Source organism: Numida meleagris, chromosome 5 (assembly GCF_002078875.1).
Source record: "Numida meleagris isolate 19003 breed g44 Domestic line chromosome 5, NumMel1.0, whole genome shotgun sequence".
In the NCBI taxonomy this organism is placed as follows: Eukaryota; Metazoa; Chordata; class Aves; order Galliformes; family Numididae; genus Numida; species Numida meleagris.
Window position 1 is genome coordinate 15,328,656 of NC_034413.1, and position 21,568 is coordinate 15,350,223.

General features: G+C 38.9%; 2 protein-coding genes across 14 annotated transcripts in view; one reads left to right on the forward strand and one right to left on the reverse strand.

Annotated features, from left to right (window-relative positions):
* Nucleotides 1-4,990, reverse strand: part of MYOF (myoferlin) — a 70,433-nt gene extending 65,443 nt beyond the window's left edge. For 4 of the 12 annotated variants that reach the window (XM_021398222.1, XM_021398218.1, XM_021398220.1 and 1 more), the window contains exon 1: nt 4,683-4,944. In XM_021398222.1, the coding sequence (XP_021253897.1) occupies nt 4,683-4,770 (88 nt within the window). In that variant the 5' untranslated portion in view covers nt 4,771-4,944. Of the gene's footprint in view, nt 1-4,682 lie in introns of all 12 variants that reach the window. The other 8 variants (XM_021398224.1, XM_021398216.1, XM_021398225.1 and 5 more) reach the window with 6 other exon arrangements.
* CEP55 (centrosomal protein 55) lies at nt 6,887-19,918 on the forward strand. 2 transcript variants are annotated; one of them, XM_021398228.1, is made up of 8 exons: nt 6,887-7,392; nt 8,702-8,986; nt 11,788-11,853; nt 12,254-12,395; nt 14,337-14,653; nt 16,460-16,531; nt 17,343-17,468; nt 19,197-19,918. In XM_021398228.1, exons 1-8 carry the CDS (start codon nt 7,210-7,212, stop codon nt 19,398-19,400), a joined length of 1,395 nt encoding a protein of 464 aa, XP_021253903.1. In that variant the 5' UTR covers nt 6,887-7,209; the 3' UTR covers nt 19,401-19,918. The 2 variants fall into 2 exon arrangements, with proteins under 2 accessions (XP_021253903.1, XP_021253901.1); XM_021398226.1 differs by having other exon boundaries at nt 6,890-7,392; nt 19,194-19,918.

Below are 21,568 nucleotides of genomic sequence, written 5' to 3' on the forward strand. Positions count from 1 at the left end.
CAAATGCGTATTTCTCAGCAAGGTCAGTATCCTAGCTGCTGATCTGTCAGATGCTCAGCCACCTCAAGAAGCCAACATTTCAGACAGACTTCTTGAGTTTAAGGAGCATAGTAAAGGTGCTAACACGTTCATTACTTGCAAGTTATGCCTATACTTTGCCAGGAAAACTCTGTAAAGGCCTGGGCAAAAGACATGCCACACGGGCAGATTCATATACACACTATTCAAGCAGCAGCCTGTGGTGGCTGCTTCCGTTGGTATGACGTGCTTGGAAAAAGAAAAGTCATCCCGTAATGAAAATTGCGAGAACTGACTCGCATTTATGTAACAGGAATCATCTACAATTTATACAGGATATTGACTCATATCACACCACAAAGGAAAGAGCATTCATAACCAACATGCTTCAGACTCACATTTTGCAGGACAAGGAACTAGTTATGCTAGTAAGGGAAATCTACCTTCACTTAACATAAATGTAAGTTATCTAATAGAAGACAAAACACTTTGAAAGCTGAATATCCTGGAATATCCGTGGCTTGGAATTGGTACTCGAAGTCCTTCTACAAATAGGAGCCAGGAGTCAGGGAAAAGATCTTCTCAGTGCCGGTGGAAAAAGGAACAGTTGCAGCTGTTTGCAAAGGAGAGATGAATCACAGATCCTGAGAGAACAAACGAATAGAAGTCCTATGACCCTTGTCTAAGCTCAAATGCAACTCTGTGCTGTGAGGAAAGCCCTGGCTCAAACATCAGGCAAGACAATTCTTGACAGGGAGTAAAGTCCACTCTGGACTATCATTTTTCATAAAAACAAGAAAGTCAGATTTATGATTCTCCACTAAGAGTAAGCATATTTTACACAGTATGAAGAAAAAACATTTTGTGTTGTGCATTTGTATGAAAGTTGGAAGAAAGACACCAGGAAGCAGTGCATTCAATGGCACTCTGTCTGAGTGTAGCATTTTTGTTCCTCAGCCACATATTTCCACTTCTTTTTTTGCAAACTTTCTATTTATTACCATTCTTCTAATGTAGTGTGGGTTTTTTTTTTTTTTTTGCTCTTTAAGAGAAACACCTCCCCACCAAAGTTACCTTGCTAAACATGTTATTGCCAAGCAGGATAGAACAGACTGCCCAGTTTTAAGTTCTCAGGCTGTTCTCTTCTACTGTAACAAACCTATTTACAGCAGCCAAGACTATAATGCAAATCACAGTACATTCTGAGATAAGGTCAGTCATCATTTTTAGTTTGGCCCTATCAAGAAATAGAGTAAGAAATGATAATGGATATGAGTGGGACACTCTACATGTTTGTTTCCTTAAAAAGTAACTAGCCATTCTCGATACTGTAGAAGAAATCTTTCTTTGCTTTATCTGGATAGGGGCATTATACTACCACAAGTTGTTCAATATTCTTCACTGCAAATATTTCAGTGTAATAAGGACTTTGTGATAGTCAATGAGATGACAGTATTCAAAAAATTCATTCAAAGATTGAGCTGTTTAAACAACAACTGTTCCATCATTAGAAAGGCAATTACAATACTATAAAACCACCAGTGCTTAAATCTTGTGTTTGCTCTCCTACAACAACTTTATCAATTTATTTATCAATTTCAGCAGGTGGGGAACAGCAGAAGCAAACATTATCTGCTAAAACAATCCTAATCCCGAGATTCAAAAGAGCATCACAATCCAGTACACTTCATTTTCCACAGAACTGTTGTTAATGAAGAATTAAGATTGCACAGGAGTAGAAACAGCAGGATCAAGCAGGCAGACCCCCAAAAGCCACAAAATGAAAGTTACTTAGTTCCTACAAAACAGAAAATATATATTTTGTGAATTAATGCACTCTAATACTCCTTTCTTTCACACACTGAAATACGAACCAATAAATGGCTGCACATCTGCTGGAAAGCTCTTAGATTAACCATGAGTGGAAGATGATATATTCAGGCTGGCCCAATTAAACTGAATGCTGTTTCATGCTGGTTTTTAATGAATAAATCTGAATGACAGTCAAAAGCAAGGAACAATGCACTAAATGTCCTAAACCTCACTGCACATCTGAGCAGTTACACCGGTTTTTGCTTCCAAAGACAAATCTTGCACATTTTTTTTTTCCAATTTGGTATATTTAACAAGCAAAAAAAAAAAAATTACTGACATAATCATTATCAGTTCCTGCCACTTGCAAACAACAACACATTTTCTTATTAATTTGACAAATAATTTGTCTTGCATAAAGTAACAACAAACTCAGAATTCTGCAGCAATATCAGTCAGTTCCAGATAGCAGTACTGGTTTACTCTCGGGGCGTAGCTCTCTTTGAACAATGAGCTGTTTGTAAGGTAAATAAATGAAGTGTTCCAACCCACTGGACTGAAGAGAAATGTGCAAAAAGATGTCAAATGCTTACACAAAAAGCCTCTGTTGTAAATAAAACATTACAATGGAAACAGCTTCTTATTTCCTCTTTATATGTACTTGGCATCACTGTATTAATTGTGTTGACTGCAGATAACCTATAACTAGCTTAGCTACACAAGTATTCATGAAGTCCATTGCATACATAGGTAAAACTACAGTAACCCATGTAGGTTAACACATAAAGTGTTCTCAGTCACTCACATACTACTAGTTGTAGGGTCACGGCCTTTTCTTCACAATAATGGCTGTAAAGATCTAACCCTGAGAGATACTAAGTAGAAGTCTTAAAATCACTTAACTGTGACATCAGCAAAGGCTGCGGAAAGCTCAAGTCTGAAAAATCTCAGGAAAAAAACAACAACACTGTTTAATGACGTGAACTTAAATCTGGTGAGGGGGAACTGGCTGCATGTAAAACATCTCAGTAAAGAGCCAGAAGTTCGAGATATTTCAGATTTGATCCCTACTCCTTCACACTCAGCAACCAGCTACATCAATTGCAAGCTAAATCCTCAACAGCCAGCACAAGCCTGACGCTTACTGCTTACCTTACAACTCTACTCAGAAAGCCAAAATGCTGACCTTTGCTAGGTAGTGCAACGACATAAAGAAGTGGCAGGTGTAAGGATAAACATCAAAATTATGAAGTTAAATTTAAGACAACAGCTGACCATGTTTGTGAATATCAATAATGCCAACTACAGAACATAAAGTATAAATGTAAACTCATTCCTTTAATGTTTGCTATGAAATTCTTGTGTTAAGGTACTGAGAAAGAAATCCAGCAATACCAAAATAAAAACATAAATAAGTAAATTCTGAAAATCATATTTACTAAGTAAAACTGAATTGTATTCGACCACACAGTAAGAACAACAGATTACTGGCAGGAATTAAACAGATGCTTAAGGTACAAAAGAAGAGAAAGCACATACTCTGGAGTATGGAACTACAGGAACAGAAGTAACGCAGAAAGGCTAAATTGAGACAGGAAAGTGAGGAAAAAAGAAAAGAAGCTGAAAATATGAATGCTTAGGATGCAGCAGCAGTAAATGGAACAAGACAGAGAAATTACAGTACACCAGTAACACCATTTTTTGCACAGCAATAGAAATCCTATTTAAGAATTAGGAAGTCCAAAAGCCCCTGAGACAGGCTCAGCCGCTTGCCCTAACACACAAGAAAACAAAGACAAACTTGAAAAAGAGGAATGAAAAAAGGAAATGGAATGATACCATGTCTTTTTGGTGCTGAATCTGAAAACTTTTTATTTTGGAAGATACTGGATACCCACTGCCTCTTCCAGCCTCCAGCAGAATGTCATGATTTCATACTTGGTTTCTGAAGGTGGCAAGCCCTTGCAATGATCAATGATTTCACGCTTTAAGAAACACCATTCTCATTTCAGGGCAGTTAGAAAAACCAGATAACATTGCCACAGTTTCATTTAATGATCCAAAATAGCTTGCAGGTTTCTACACCTTTAAGATAAATCAATATTTGCAATCAAATTCCTTTAGTCTAGACAAGAGAGGAAATGATGGCAACAGGTAAAACACACAGTAAAACATAGTTAACTTTACATATTATGAGCGATGACGATAGCTAAAACATACAGTATTTACATATTACATGTAAATGCTAATTATACCAGCTTTCTCCCTCTCCCAGATGCATTTAGCTATTAAAAATGCAAAATGGGTTATCAATCCTTCGTCTTTAAACTAAACAGTCTCAAAATGGAAACATTTTAAATGCAAGTCAGCTTGTTAAAAAAAAAATCCCTAACATTTTCAGTAACTGTATTGCTGTTCTACATGCTGGTAGTACAGCAATAAACAAGTCAACAAATAAAGATACACTGCTGCAAGAGTGGCACTGTTGGTGAGCAGTAGTTGTGCAAGATACTCAAGACAGAGGAGTAATTAATTGGATGGTAATTTTAAATACCAAGATTAAAAATCAATTCATCTCTGCAGTATGGCTGGGTTTTAAAGCAAAAGGCTCATCCTTTGCATCAAGCTCAACATCTGCATCCCACGACAGAAGCGCAGGAAAAAAGCAGTGCACTCCACCCAAGTCCAACCTCACGCAGGTAACTTCAGGCTCTCAAATAAAAGTTTTTCCTAACAGTACATCAGCGATAACTTCATGCAAATGTATTTTTACACATTTTCCAACTCTTACATAGGACACTATCCTTACACAAACCTCCCTTCCGAGGTACGTTTATGACAGCTTTCCTTACCTTTAAAAACTACGGAAACAATCGGATCTGGCTTCCCAAACTTGGTTTTGGGGATATTGGAAGCGGACTCTACGATCACCCGGAGCATTGCTGCGAGCCGGGACCGAACGCCGGCTGCCGCAGAGCCACGTAAGGAAGTCGCGGGCTCCCAGGCGCAGCTCGGGGTGGCAGCGCGAGCAGGAAGAGGCGGCAGGGAATGGCACGGTGCGGCCGGAGCTCGGGGTGGGTCTATGACGAACTGCTCCCGAAGGCTATGACAAATTCAGTGCCTGTAAATTGACACCAAGCGCCGTGTTTTTGCACAAAAGGAGCTCTGACCGGTGAGATCCAGCAACAGAAAGGGCAGATTTGTTGGTGCTTTCTCACACTGCGTGATAAATACCACATCAGTAACCAAGGCAAGCATAAGCAATGTATTCAAGGCAATTCCAGCAGTCAGAATACATCACGTCTGTCTCTCGGTACACCCAGGCATTGCATTTCATGGTAGCTTTTTTTCTGTACTGTTTTAGAAGTTCGCGCAGCGCGCGCCCCCTGCTGCCAGCTGCGGAACCTCCGCGTTCCAAACTAGAATCGATCGCGGAGAACCTCGGGTTGGAAGGGACCCACAAGGATGGCGGAGCCCACCCCCTGCCTCCACCCAGGAACACCCCAAATCGCACCATACGTCTGAGAGCGTTGTTCAGAGGATTCCTGAACTCTGCCAAGCACGGTGCCGCGACCACCGCCCTAAGAAGGCTGTGCCAAACTACTCCCTTTCCTGCATTTAACGTGATGTATTTAGTAGATCTCCCAAAAAGAAATGACCAGAAGTCATAAGTAAAAAACGTACAAGAATTAAGCAAATACATACAATAAACAAACAAACGAGACAATAAGACCCTGTGTATTGGAGGCCTACATTTTAAACACAAACACATGCAGTAGACTCCGCTAAAAGAAATCTTGCTAAAAAATTGCACACCAAGAACAAGAACTCTTTGCTCCAAGCTACCCCATCTTCAGCTTTATAGCGATGTTCCTCAGCTGGGAGCCAGATGTAAAAAAGAAGTGGTTCATGCTACTTCTGCAAAATCTGTGTTTTAGGTGGAGATGAGGGCAGCCAACAAAACAGCACAGAATGAGTCATCCACAGACAAAGGTCAACTGAGCGTTGATGTGGGGACCCACAGGAGCTACCCATAACTTATTATTTTTGAAGCCTATATAAAACTTGTTTCCATTCTCAGATGAATCACAGAATAGAATTACATAATCACTAAGGGTGGAAAAGACTGCTAAGATCACTGAGTCCAACCATCAACCCACCCCCACTGACCATGTCCCTCAGTGCCACACCTACACGTTTCTTGAACACCTCCAGGGATGGTGATCCCACCACCTCCCTGGGCAGCCTGTGCCAGTGCATTATCACTCTTCCTGAGGAGAAATGTTTCCTAATATCCAACCTGAACCTCCTTTGGTGCAATTTAAAGCCATTACCTCTTCTCCTATCACTGCTACCTGGAAGAAGAGGCCAACCCCGCCCCCTCCCCGCAACCTCCATTCAGGCAGTTGTACAGAGAAGATGGTTAGATTTTAGGTAGTAGAGAGGAATCTGAGGAAACAAAAGGCAATCCATGATGAGGATGAGGGCAGACCCACCATAGCACTGACTGGACCCAAAGGACTCGAATGAAGCACCACTCTGAGCCTTTTGGCACTCTCCCATCATATCCCCAACCTCCCAGCTACTGCTTACCTTCCTAAGTGTACCACACAGAGCAGGGTGCCTACCCTCAGCAAGCAACATGCAGAGTGCACACCTGCCACCAGCCTGCACTGCACAACGACCTTTTAAATACAAGGTGGAAAGCCCCTTTAAGCAAAAATTAATTATAGCTTTATACAAGAGAAACAACCAGCAGTACACCCTGCCCTACTCAGCTCCAGGTACCCTGGTACGGCCAAATGAGGCCTCGCCTCACCACAGGCAGGTGGGAGCACAAGGGTCAGGAGAATGCAACGAGGTGGACGGAAGAAAGGCCCCTCCCCATTGGCCAGGCAACTCTGCCACAGCCGCAGCAGCCAATGGAGAGCCTCCTCTCAAGCCCCCATCAGCGCACCACCGGCCGCTACCAGCCACCTGGCTCAAGGCAGCACGTGCGCCTCAGTCCCGTCCCGTCCCGCCCTCCCCGCCCCACATCCCGCCCCCTCAGAAGCGCTGGCCAACCCCCGCCCCCGCTCTGTTTTAACCCTCGGGGGACGCCGTAGCTCTTGCTCCGCTTGCGAGGTGATGTGGGCGGATGTGACGATGGTGCAGCCGCGGGATTCAAACTCCCGGAAGCGAAGCAGGGACTGAGCGGGACAGCTGCTGCGCTGTGCCGCCCGGGTCTGTTGCCCGCCCTGGGGTGTGCGCTGCTAGACGTGGGGCGCGGTGGGAGCTGAGAGCCCTGCGTCGTCTGAGCTCCGTTAAAGCTGCGGGAGAGGCCCTGTCCTGCTTGGAGGGAAGGCGTTTCTTTGCGTTTGTCTGTGTAGGCGCTGGAAAATGAATTCTAAGACGGCTAAGGCCGCGATTATTGGTAAATGGGGCTTAAAGTCCGGTAGCTCCAGGCTAGTGAGCGATGTTGAGAAGTACAAGCTGGAGAACGCAGCCCTGAGGAAATCTCTGGAGGAAGTCACCAAGGGGAAGGGCCGAGCGGCGGACCCGGAGCGGAGCCGGCTGCTGGAGGTGAGCAGACGCGCTGTGACGCTTCTATCCTCAAATATTTCCCCGTGATAACTGAGCAGATAAGGTTGTCGCTTGGTAAGGCTGTAAAATGCAAAGGCTCGAGGCCGGAGCACCACTGAGTCTGTTCGGTCCTGTACTGGTGTGTCCAACTGGTCTCAGTGCATCGGGTCCCTTGCATGAACCGAGGTTGCCAAGCATCTTCTCAGGCACGGGTAAATAAAACTGTTAACTCATTCCCCATGTTGTTATTCCATTCCAACCTCGGAGCACAAACTAAAACATTGTAACTTCCATGCCTTGTAGTCCATTAAAAGTAAACCTGTGGCTGCAGAAAAATAAGTTATACTTGATATGTGATGCTGTCAGGCTTCCCAAAAGCACTGGGAATCTGTAAATGGACTCTTTCAAGGGATATACTTAACAAACTAGGCATGCTGTTTCTGGGCTACTTCTTCATAATGGTTTTGATGTGTCTGTGCTGCAGTGTCAGTTCTGATGCTAGTCTAAGTACTAGTTATGGCTTGCTGCTCTGGTAAATTCCTATAGCATATTTCTTGTGTATGGTGGAGTTTGCTGCTTGCTGAGTGTTGGTTACTTAACAGCTGGCTACTAGTTTATATGTGGACAATCACAGGCGTGCTTAGGTATACCATTAGGCATCAGTGTTATAGCTCTAGTGAGCATTGGGTGCGGTCATAAACCACCCCCAAAGTGAGGTCTTATAAAATGCGAATTCTTCCAGTTTCTCTGCCACCTTCTAATGACTTGATATCAACCGTATCAGGATTTCAGCTTTGATATTTCTCATGGGAAATTACTTGCTGTGGTAACAAGTTTATGCATAGCTCTGAGGTAACTCAAAATTCTAATGCTATTCAAGAATGTACCACACTGGAGGCCTACCTAAAAGTCACTTACTCCTTAAAAACTACTAAATATCTTACTGACACTAAAAAAAGTATTAACAACTTTTCTTTTTGAACTGGAAATGCTCTAGAGTACTTATAATACTAAAGCTCATATGCCATAGTGATTTGTATTCATAAGCAAAGCTGCTTTCCAAGTCTGTGAAATATAATTCTCTGCATTTTTTCTTGTTTCATTTACTCTAGACTGTTCTTAAAATTATTTGAAATATTTCAGGCGATTGCTGTAGTGTTGTCTGTTTTATTAAAAAAACAATATTTTCAGGTAACTAAAGGCAACGAGAACATTTGAAGTGAATATCTTAAACTGCTGTGCATTTGCTAATGTTATTGCTGTATATGCAGATGCTTACACCTTTGTGCCACTTCTTTGTTTCATCTAGAAAATACTTTGTCTTGAAAAAGAAAAAGAAAAATGCAACCATCTTCTTGGAGAGAAGGACAAAGAAATCCAAAACCTAAGAGACAGGCTTAAGTCCAAAAACAAGAATGGTGAAGTATCCATATTACACAGTCAACTAGAAGAAAAAACAAAGGAAGCAGAAAGGAGAGAACAGTTACTTAGTTCTCTATCAGAAGAAATGAACCGATTAAAATGTAATTTATCCACTATTACTGCAAAATGCTCTGAGATTGAAAACAGAACTGGTAGTTCTCAGGTATCCCAGGTAAGCACTAAAGATAAACAGTAACTGTTTACAGGTTAGACTTGGAATTTTCATGCACTGAGCACCTTTATCTGTTATAAAATGGGATGCGATTTTTAATCTTCCTACAAGTCTTCATATAAGATTTCAGCATACAACACAGCAGGTGGTATCCAGACTGAACATTAATACTCAGTCAGTGAGTACAACTTCTGGCAACACAGCTAGGAGAGAATTCTGTACTGCAAGTCCTCTTTTCCTGTTCTCGTATGCAGGCAGGTGTGATGGTGGTATGGTATGACTGACATGCTGTTGCTTAAACAGACACTGTGCCCTCCATGGATTTGTATGCTCAGTGAGTAAGCAGAGTGGGAAGGTAGCTGTAATAGACATGGGGCCTTAATAAAGGAATGCTAAACTCCCCACCTACTTATTTCAGGGTAAGCGATGAAAATGCCTTTCTCCTCTCTGCTCTTGCAAATCTTCATTTACTCCTTGGTTAAAACTAGTTGTCTACACTTTACATGGCATAATGCACGATAATCCCTGGAGGCATTCAAGGCCAGGCTGGACATGGCTCTGGGCAGCCTGGTCTAGTGGTTGGTGACCCTGCACACAGCAGGGGGTTGAAACTCGATGATCATCACGGTCCTTTTCAACCCAGGCCATTCTGTGATATGATAGATGCTTTAATATAACAGAAGATGGAGTAATGATTTTGTCATTTAAACTTCTTAATAGCTATGGTGTTACTTCTATGAGTGCATTTTGTTTGCTCTGGTTGCTTTTTCACCTATGATAATGCTCTATGGAAAATGCAGTATTGTCTCAGTAGGGGGCACATGGAAATCAGTGCTTGAAAGGAGCTGCCTCTAAATCGTTTTGTTTCCAACCTTGAGGTGGTGCTAGTTCCCTAAGCTATATAACAAAGTTAAGCAATTTCTAGAAATTCAGCTTTTATCAGATACACTAAATAAAAAAACCACCAACCTAATCTACTCATTTTCAATTTTAATGCTACACTATTCAGTGGGGTACAAATACGTATCTTGGGAAATAAACACATCACATCTACTGGTATTATGTCTAATTTCACAGCACTGAAGACTTTTATAGAAAAATTTAAACTTACATTCATTCAATGTGGTTTTTATACTGTCCCTGTCAATGGATTTATTTGTCTAGTAACCACAACAGGAATTTGTTGTCTTAACCACATCAATAGCAGAACTGCATCCATAGTATGCTACAGGCAGAACAAAGTTAAAGTTCAGTGGCAGTACGCAGCGTAATATTTTGACTGCAGAGAGGTTTAGTGGTGTGCCAGGATAATAGGTCATTTTAAAAAGATACAAGAGTAAAGAATCCTGTAGCCTGCAGAATTCCTCTTTATTTTGAAGGATGAAGACCCCCACTTTCTATCTGTACTGTGACTTCAGTTCTTAGTTAAGGAACTTTAAGCAGCCTGCTAGTTAAAGAAAGTGTATCTTTCAATCCCAGGTACAAAATAGGAGGATTAAAGAGTAATTACTTCTTACCTCAGCAGTGAGGTAAGTGTTCAGCAGTGGTTTGGTTTTTTTGGTAATGCTAGAAATTAGATTTTCTCTAATTCTAGAATAGCTTGCTTGCTATCAGTGATAAAAGAAGCCTCAGGGAAGACATTCTCAACAGTTTAAATTAGATTCTGATTGCCAAATATTTCTTAGTTTAAAATCAGCACTTCCTTTTAAATTTTTACTGATATATTAGTGGAGGACAACAATATTTTTAGACTTCCTTGCTGAATGTTTTGGGAAACTTGAACACAAGTTCAGCACTGTTTCTTAAAACTGCTAGGTGATGTACAAGCAGCAGGTATACTCTGACAACTTGAAGTGGTGCAGTTTTCACTGATGCAGAAGTTCTCTTATTTACAGAAATAAGAATCTGAACAGTTAGGGTGAATCTAAATCACATTAGAAAGCACTGAGCTTTAATAACTGTGTTCAGCATTCAAAATCTCTTGTATTTTTCAGCTGTAAAACTTGCTCTAAATTATGTTCTACAAATAACAGGAAAACTTTGGAAAAATATATTTGATTTATCTAATAATCTCCATTCATGTCCTTACAAGTTCCCTCTGGCTTATCTACACAACTTTGAAAAGCTTTGTGCAGTGAATAGACATAACATGTTATGAACAAAGTTTAAATGTCTAACAGCTCTTCAGTTTTAAATGGGGCTAAAGAACTGTGAAACTCATACTTTAAGTGCTCTGCTGTGGATTGGCTCTTGGAAAACTAGTATGTCCTTATGGCTCTGAACAGGCTTCCATAGTTTTCCAGGTGTTAATAATCCTATGGCTATCTCAAAGAAGTGTAACTTCTCTAGCTAACCCCAACAACTCCTACAGGTCTGTTTTATTGTCAAACTGGTATAATGATGATATGAAAATAGAAAAAATAATTTACATTTTCTCTTACTTAAATAAAAACCCTAGATACCTGAATCCTTCAGAAGCTTTCCTGTCACCCTTCAGGTCTCTCAAGACAGAAGTTCAACAAAAAAATGTTGTTTTTATGAAAAGTTTTATGTAACCGTTACTCAGTGAACTAAATTGAAATATTTGTCCCATCTTTTCCAGGAGACTTTTAAAAATCTATAATGTTTTCCCATGTAACTTAGTTCCTTCTAAAAATAGAACATAGATTTTTAAGTGTCAGATAAATGCATGTTCTTAAATTTTAAACTACTCTTATGCTAACAACAAGATTAAAGTTACATAGAACTAGACATACTGCTTTTTTTTATTTTAAAGAATGCTGATTGTCCTTTGTTTGCAGGAAGCTGTAACCAACAGCCCTGGATCTTCAACTAATCTTAGTGAAGTTGAAAAACAGCTGAAAGATGTAAGCTCTCCTGTACAACATTCCATGTAAAATCATGTATCAAGATATATGGTGATAGTTTATATTCTTATTCATGTTTTTGGTTAGAATGGGACCTCGGAGGGTATGATAGAGGACACTATCAGATATAGTCAGATGTCAGGCATCTTAAAGGCTTTTAGTTGTAATGCTTTCATTTATTCCATTATTATGGAATAAACTATTATTTATTACATAATACATAAATATATAATATTTATTATATTATTGTGAAAAAAGATTAAGTTTGCTGGGGAATTAAGTGGCTTTTCTTGTACAAACGTACAATATGTGGTTTTTCTCTTAAGAATTGAGGTGAATAATACTTTAAAATCTGGTGAAGTACTGGAGGTTTTCTTTTCTTCTCTTCCTTTTCACGAAGGCTCTTGAGAAAAACCAACAGTGGTTACTGTATGACCAGCAACGTGAAGCATATGTCAGGGGACTGCTGGGAAGGATCTTTGAACTTGAACAGAGGTCAGAAATTGTTAGCCAGCAACAACCGAAAGAATCCACTGCAGAAGGTATTGATTTTATTTTTTCCCGTGAGTGACCCAAACAATAATTATCTATAGAATACATTTTCCATAAGTGAAAACAGAAGTCATGACTTTCTTAACAATGTTTTGCTTTCTTAATGGTAGAACTTTTAAATTTCTTTGCTTCCTGTTTTTCAGCTGCGTTACTTGATCAATTTATTTTGTTCCTATCTACTTCACCAAACATTCTTTAAAAGCTTTGACAGTTTATTGGCCACCTTTCTGTTTGCAAAAAGTGTCGAGGCAAATATATGTATAACTCCCATCCTTCAGAGTACACTCTCAGCCTCCATAAAGGAAGCATTAAGAATTTACTGGCTAGGTGTGTATCAGTCTGTTTCTTTCAAAATAAACATTATAAAAATGACTCAAGCCTGACATGTTCTTTATTCATCTGAACAGATCGTCAGGCATGAAAATCTGATAGGTTTTGACACCTATCCAAAACCTTTTGCAATATGGATCTTGTTACCTCTAGCTCACTTCCACGTTGTGGAGTTCCTCAATAAGCACCTTCTCTGTACCGTGTAGTCAGACTGACTCGAGTCACACTTGACCAGCTTGTAGAATACAGTTAAAATAATCTTGAACAGGAGAGCCAGAAGGAATTGGCTTGCAGTTTAATACTGCAACTGATCTGCAAGGTAAACTTACTAAATAAAACTATCCTCATCTGGAATAAGAACATGCCTACAGGTATTTGCCACTTCAAAAATTAATGTGTAGCGGTTTTGTTTCTCTGTTGCTGCTGGGAACCTTACAGATAACTGTGAAATGTCATTTTTTTAATCTTTATTTGATTTAAGAATCTATGAACAGTGTATTGGAGGGAGGCAGCCTGTAGTAGCTCACCAGATGAAGTAACCAGAGTTACTGTGGACAAAGCTTTATCATCAAAGCAGCCAAGAAATGTGAAGTAAGGGAATGAGAGTTCCTCTTCAAGCAACTAGGCAGCAGTAGAAATAGATGATTAAAAATATCTAGCTGTACAAGTTGAAAATAAATATATTTTTTCCAAGGAAAACCTTGGTATCTCTCTGAAGAGCTCACGACCATTTAAAGGAGGATTGCTAACAAAAATTTAAGGCTTAGCTTTAGGTGGGGAGTATTGAACATTCAAGCAAGAAACTTTCCCTAGTAAAGTACACTTTGAAGGCTTCCCTCCTGTTCTTCAACAGGAGAAGCATTCAAGACAAGAACTTGAGTACCAGGAAACACAAGGGACTGTGTAAGACAGCATTCCTTATTCTGCCTCTGGGTATACTTTAAATTCTGATTTTCTAGAGGGCACTTCTTTTTCCCAGTTAATAATCTTTTCTTGGGTCAACAAGCATAAACTATTTGAGCAGTGATTTAAGCAACTGTCACTAGCCAAGAAGCAGGCATTCTTGATCAAAAGACCTACTCCAGTTTCCTTTAAGTGCAATTTAGAAGTGATCACATAAAATTTTAAGACAACAGATATTCCATCTTTGCGCAGGGGTAGAACAGAGCCTGTAAGACTCCCACAGCGTCTCTAGGGAGAGAGTAATGACAGAACCTTCACTAAGGAGCCTAAATCTAAATGTGAGATTCTAATGTCTTTCGGCCTCTATTCTGATGTTTCAGTATAATGCATGAGGCCACATAAGAACTATTAGTGGGACCATGCAAATGCTGTAACATTGCTATAACAATTAGTGAAGGAAGTGGCTATGGGAGTACATGGAAGCCAAATTGCTATTTTCCAGTAACTATCCTTGGAGAAGATTTTCCTGCTTTAGAAGTTTAGAAAGCTGTTTTTAATTGTTTGGTGATAATCTAGGCTGTGTAACAGCCTAAAATGTCAATTTACATCAATATGCTTGAAAATGCATTAAGTGTGTGGTGCACTCATTCTGAAGTGATTTTTTTATATATTATTGCCTCCTTATTTGTTTCATTAAGGTCATCTACAAGAAGAAAAGCAAAAACATTATGATCAGCTCTTGCAAAATGTGAAGAGTGATCTTGAGGCTGAAAGATGCACTGTAACCCAGCTGAAATGTGAACTTAATGAATTCAAAAAAAAGTATGAGCAAAGGCGACAAGAAATAATGAGTTTAAATGCATTACTGCAGTCACAACAGGTTGTTGAAATGAAGGATCTAGAAAATGAAAACAAAAATAAAGGAGAGAAAATACAGATACTAAAACAAGAAAATGAAAGTATTAAAGTACAGCTAAGAGAGGAAAAGAAGAAGTCTGAAGATCTCTTATCTCAGGTAAGCAGATAAAAATTGAAGATCATTAGCAAAGTATCAAGAGAGCTGGAAAGCCATACTTTATCAGAATGGACTGTCACTCACTTGGTCTGATAACTGCTATTTGTGTTCATCTATACTCAAATCCTCCTTGTGGCTAAAACTGAATCTTTTAATATTGATGTAGCAACCTAGTTTTGTGAAACTTAGTCATTTAAAGACATACGAATTCACTTATTTCAATAGCCCTGTGGGGCACAAAAGGGAGCGGGAGAATGCATCATTGATTTTGATCTGGCTTCATGCTCAAGATTATTGGTGAATGAGAACAGAAAAGGTAAAAACTCAGGTTAATACATGCTATTCTATCATGTGGTCCTAAGTGGAATATCACTGATATTTACTATCAGCTCTAGTCTAATATTTACTGGATAAACAGACACATCTCCCTGGATAGAGCCTCCAACTAACTGTTGTGGCCTGCACCAGCTTTTTCCTTTTTTTTCCCACTTGCTCAGATCCCATCCTTGGTTTTCTACATTATGCCATGGATAAAACATTATCAAGCATATCTGAGTATTAAAAAGGAATATGTCGATAAGGGATGTGATAGAGCTTAAATTGTCACTGTCTTGGAGTGTGGTAGAAACCAATGACAACAGTTCTGTAACTCATTACAAAGCCCAAGAAGTTGCTTGTGAGGCAGGCTGTTCATTGTGCATGGCTTCACTGTTGCCTCATCTGCTGCTTTTCTATCACTTTCTAATTGTTTGCAGGGCTTGCCTGTTTCCCAGAGAGTAACTTAGTGATTTTATATAAACAACAACATTTTTTAATTGTGAAGTTCTTGATTCTTCCTTCCGTTTCCTTGAGCCCAATGACTTCTCACTACCTATCTGACTGAGCGGAGTTGGGAAAACATGCATATGCTGTATTTTTATGTTAAAAATAATTCAGTGCTTACACTTTGTTTGGAATAGTCACAAGGACTCCCTGTGTGGAGAACTACAGTGGTAAATTAAAACTAAGTATTCCTGTCAGCATTGTGATGCTAATAAAAACTTCATTCTCTGGACATGTAATCAAGACAATCTCTTTGAAGAGAACCTGGCAAGTTCTTCTTGATGGACAGTACTCATGTCATCCAAATAAGATACACTTCACACTTTGTGGTCAATGGAGCTGAAATTTGAAATAAGAGGATATAATTCAATAGGTACTGATTTAGGCCAAAACTAGAACATCAGACTAGCTCTCTAAATACAGGCTGGTGGTTGTCACTGGTTAATAGTAATTATAAACTGTTATTTTGTATTTTCAGTTTTTTCAACTGAACAAAAGCATTCGCTATAAAAGGCTGATATGTCCTGTTAATGGAGGTTATTTTAGATATGCATTACTAACTAGTTATATTTATTTAGTTGAGTATTTTCTAACTTTTTCAGATCTATTTAAAAGAAGTTAAAATTACTTACTAAAATAAATAGTATTATCATGGCATGTTAGTTTAAACATACTTTTTTTGTCCTTATATTTTTCTGTCCTGCCAATCGCCTGGGAGAGTTCAGTTGGTTTTTATTCTTTTTTTCTCCCGTCAGTAAAATATCAGTCTACCTTCTTCCCTGCTCCATGTAGTGACAATGTTTTCCTGGGGTTTTCCCCAGGGAAGGAGAGGTATTTGAATCCTGTTTGGCTGCTGCATTATAGGCGTGTTTTCTGCTGGCACTGGAATACAAAAGTTTAGTTTCATTCCTCCTTGGGAATTTTTTCTTAAACTTACTACCTATTTATTGTACATGGAAATTGCTTTGTTTTCTTGCCTTGTAGGTACAGCTTCTTCGTAAATCACTGCTCAAACAGCAGGAGGAACATGCTAGGATAGCTTTCTTGGAACAACAGGTATGCAATTACATGTTCAGGTACTGACTTGATTATTCAAGAATCTGATACTTGTATAATATGCACAAAGGCTTTCCAGAATAACTTCAAATTTAAGACTAAGCAGTATATTAATAAAACAATAATAGATACTAATAAACAACTCTGGGTGAATCCTTATGCTTCCGAGAACTCTTATGTTTCCTAGAGGAAATCTGTAAGAGGCTGCAACTTAAACCTAATGCTACTTTCTGCACAATCACTTCTTCAAATAAATAGAAACTGTACATCCTCAAATCAGGTCTGGGAAACATCTTAAAACCAATCAGTTCATTGAGATTTGCAACATATTCCTGATAAAGTTATACAAATAACTGCATTGCCATCTGCTACATCGTATTGATTTTTTCCAAGGAAGTTTTTAGAGATCTAACTTAGGTCCTTTGGAGAAAATGTTACTGTGCGTTTATCTGCTAAGCTCTGGTATAGTGTTGCCCACAGTTTCCTTTCGAATTGGTATAACAAAGATCACTGAGTAAAAACTGGCATTTTTGGGGGGAACTTGCACTATATGCTTTTCCATAAAATCTTCGGTTTAGGATTACAAGACAGCTGAAATACCCTCCAGCCAAAATAACCTGTAGCTCTACCTCTAATTATTTTCATAATTGAGCATATAAATTGCACTGAAATGAAAGAAATGATTTTAACATATTTTAGGATATTATTGCAAGTAAAGCTTGCTTTAAATACATGAAGAGGGAAAATCACTCTTTCCACTGTTTTCCTAATAATTCTACTTTCTATTCTTTTCCCTTTGTGGGGTTGCAAGATCCAAGTATGCACCACAGACTTGGAGAATGAAAAGCTTGACCGCCAGGACTTGAAGCGTCAGTTAAACAAAATCCTTAAGGAATTGTTCAAGGCTAGGGAGCAAATAACTCGTCTTGAACCTCTGGTATGTACTGAATAACTTCTAGGCAAACTCAGGAATTTTGCATAAGTGAACAGCTTTCTACTTTAGAGTGTAGTGAGCCTTCTGTTCACATCATCAGATATTCACTGTAGTTGCTCGTATCCTTTAGCTAAGTAGTCCAATGGTGCAGAACCCTATGTTAGCTAGTTAAATACAAATTCTTTGCTGCAGAGAAGTACTGTGGAAGGAGATCCAGAATAGCCAGGTTCCTCAATAGAGAACATAATAGTTTTGTCACAGTGTATATGTAGTTTTGTCTGTTGCACAATAAAACTGTAATATGCTTCTACTCAAACTTGCTGCTAGTGAACAAGGCACTAGCCTTACAGCTGAATCCCTCTCCCCAGTCCCTATCCTATATCTCTGTTATATAGAACTGATGGATCACTAATGTTTATCAATTTCCAAAAAGATCTGCTTAACTCCTACAATAAAAAAGGACATTTGTATTGTGTGAGGGCCATGGTCTGTTTGCTGCTTATTATATAAGCCCAAAGAAAGCTACCTAGATTTGACCATTAGATCCAACAGAAATTTAATAGTGAAGATTAAACATCAAGCAATCCACTAATGTTTGCTCTGTTGTATCCAGGATTGCTCTGGAGCAGAAATATATTTTGACTGTTGGTGTTTCTAGAACTCTATCTTAAGGGTTTTGCAAAATTGTGATAGCTGAATAGGTGAGTCTGCAGTTCTGGACTTATTTATGAGGTTCAGAAGGGAAAAAAAAAATCAGGTGCCTGTATCAGATCTGAGGCTGCCTTGCTTCTTACAGAGAAGGTAAATCCTAAAGCTACTAACAAGTTGCATAGCAGAGGAATTCTTCTTACTCTGCATCATAGTTGCTGCTGCAGAGGCCACTAGAAAATCTAGCTGCAGGAGGAGCTGAAGCTTCTGCAGAGCTGCAGTGTTCAGTTTCGCTGTGCTGAGAAGTTGGATGGGTAGCTGCTGGGTGCCATTGTCCATTAAAGGAAACCTTCGTGCATAGGAACTGGTTCATGGTGTCAGGTAGAGAAGGGAAAACTAAGGCAGAGTTTAGGAAGGTAATTAGGCAGAGGTGGCATGCTATGTAGTGGGGATTGGTGCATTTGATTAAGGGAGGGGTACTACATGAATGGCTAGGAAGATGGTTGGAGAAGGATTCCTTGCAAAGGGAAGAAGAAATTTCCTAAATATAGGTGTAATTGTAAATCATGTTGAATTCCTTGATACATATATGGCATTTTTTAGAACTTTTTAGAACAATAAACCACCATGTTTCCTTGGTTATACCTTATGAATACACTGTGTAGCAGCTACTGTAGGGTTTAAAGTGGCAGGAATCATGTTCTCCTTCAGTGGTTCACGAAGGAGAGATACTACTTCAAACTAAGAATATGCATTAAACACTGCCATAATGTAATTGATGTGCTCTCTTATCTGTATATTTAATCAGATATTGTGGAAAGCCTGTGTTAAATAGCCTGCAGGAAAGCTACCTGCAATCTAATTCAAATATCGTTTTAAAATTATTCAGCAGGCCCATATTGCCCCTTGTTATTAATGCAAATAGCATCATTGCGTTTAGCCATCTTTAAAATTCTGTCCTTAGTGCTGTATGTAACACATGGTTTGTGTGCCATCAAATATCTTTTTTTCATACATTTATGTGATCAGAACCTCATTGATGCATGCCCCAGTCCCTCACTAAATCTTCTCCTTTTCCAGAAGCTCCAGGAGTCTGGACGTATGGAGCCACAAGAAGATTTGCAAGTGGCATTTGAAGAGAAGATTGCAGCGTATGATAGTAGTCCTTCCCTGAAACATTCAAATCTCCTTGATGAAAGTTTTCTTGAGTGTCCCAGATGTAAAGTGCAGTATCCAACAAGCCAGCACAGAGAATTACTAGCGCATATTGACTTCTGTACAGCTTAAGCTCCAAATGGACTTCTATTTCTCTTTATGCACTCCCAATATACTGTTTATAAAGGCAACATATTTTTTGTAAAACTTTTCTTTTAAGGTTATATGAAGGACTACTAACTTTGTATTTCTGTTCAATGAAAACAGTAATTTATTTGGCCTCAAATATTCCACCTGACTTTTGTGGAAATGGCCATTGCATTTTTGCTTACAAATGGAAGTATCTGTAGAATTAGGACTATTTCCTAATAGTAAACTACTGATCTTTCTTGCACTATTAAAACCGAGACCGGTAAAAATGCACCTACTGTGTCAGACTAATACTTGGCATATCCAGTTCTGAAACTGGCAGAAAACTTTGAGTGTTTACTGATTTGCAATCACAGCACAATTCTCTTATAGCATCTACTGTAAAGCTGGGTTTGTTGCTAGCATTTTCCTCGTTGTACCTGTAGTGAACTCCAACAAGTTGTTATTATCATAAGAATGATTAAATTGAGGACTTCTTAAAAGGCAATAATGAAGATAAATTAACTTCTCTTGCAATTCTATGGTTTGCTGAGGCCAGCAAATTACCTGCACTCAAACTGTAAGGTGAATCTATCTCTGGTGTACCATTTAGAATTGCTAGCCAGTGTCAGCTTTTCTCATCATAGTTTGCTGTAGAATTTTGTGCATCTGACCCACAAGGTTCTCCCTACTCTTGCATGGTTAAACATTATTTTTAAATGGGGGGGTATTTTCAAAGTTGTTTCCAATTACTGCTATAATATTCTATCGTTGTTGATAAAAGCTATTTGAAGACAACACTTGTATCACCACTTCTCAATTTTACTAATTGTCAGGCTAATCTTTGTCTTTGACAATTTGGCAAGAAAACATACTGCTACTATTTAGCAAAGAGATGGTGAACTAACAAGTAAAGCAAATTGTGCTTCAGAATCCTAAGGTTTCATCATGATGGAAATTCCCTTCATTTCATGTCCTTCTAATTTTTAAATTAAGGATTACTATGCTTTTCATTCCAACCGAACAACCTTAATCTCTTATTAAACTATTTTTTTAAAAGTTTAGGTTAGGTGTCTTTTAACAACATATTAAGCAGCTAGTACTCTAGTCCCAGCTGTATATTCAGCATGGCTTCTGTAATAAGAAATTCTGAACTTTTATGTATTATAGATGAAATAAGTTTGCCTGCTCCAGGTCAGCAGTCTTCTCTGCAGTAATTCTGAGGCTTTCTTAAATTAGCCTGAAACACTTTCTCATTAAAGCTGGTGCTACCAAGAGGGCAGAAAGGCTGCAGCTCACTAGCTGCTCAGTTGCCTAGTATTAAATGAAGGGATTCAGATAAAATTGTAACTTGATACCTTTTAAAAAGTTTTGTTTATTCCAACACCTGCTCTGAACTTTAACAACGCATTTATACCTATATTTATACCTATACCTAAGCACAAAATAAGAGAATGTAATGATACACTTGTAGTATTGATGTTGTGTTTGAAAACTAGCAAAAGGACATTCTTGAGCATGACAAGTCCTACTTTGAAGGCATGATCACAAACCTGTCATTACTTATATGTGATTACAACCAACCATAGAATGGAACTCTGACTCTTTCACAGAGCATGCAGGCCATATCACTGTCTCTCTTTTGTGGTCACTGGAAGTGAAGAAAGAGTCTAAGACTGAAGTTTGCTTTTTATCCTGAAAGTAAACGGTTGAGTAAAAGGTCTGCTGCTTTTCTCTCAAGTTATGCCTAGGAAAGATGGGTTTGTGCCTAATGCTTGTCCTACTGCTAGGACTTAGCTGTACATTTAATAATTAAGGCAATAATTCTAAAAAAAAATGCTGTTATCTCAAACACTTTGTATTTTCAGTTTCAGCAGTCTATTCTTTCTTATGTCCATTTCAAGTAACTGAATTTCAACACAATTCAACATTGCAAATCTCTGTCAAGCCTGCATCATATGAAGATGCCAGTCTAGGAAAGCTCTCGGATTAATACAGCATATTAATATATATTTTTCTTTCACATACAGAGTTGTTTGTAAATAGTGAATTAATTGCTTTTGATGCAATGAGGTACGGTTGGAAAGAAAGCTATACTGAGCCTAACAAATGTCTTTTTTTACACAAGGACAACTTCTTGTGAAGTAACAGCAACTGAAAGATGGCTCTTA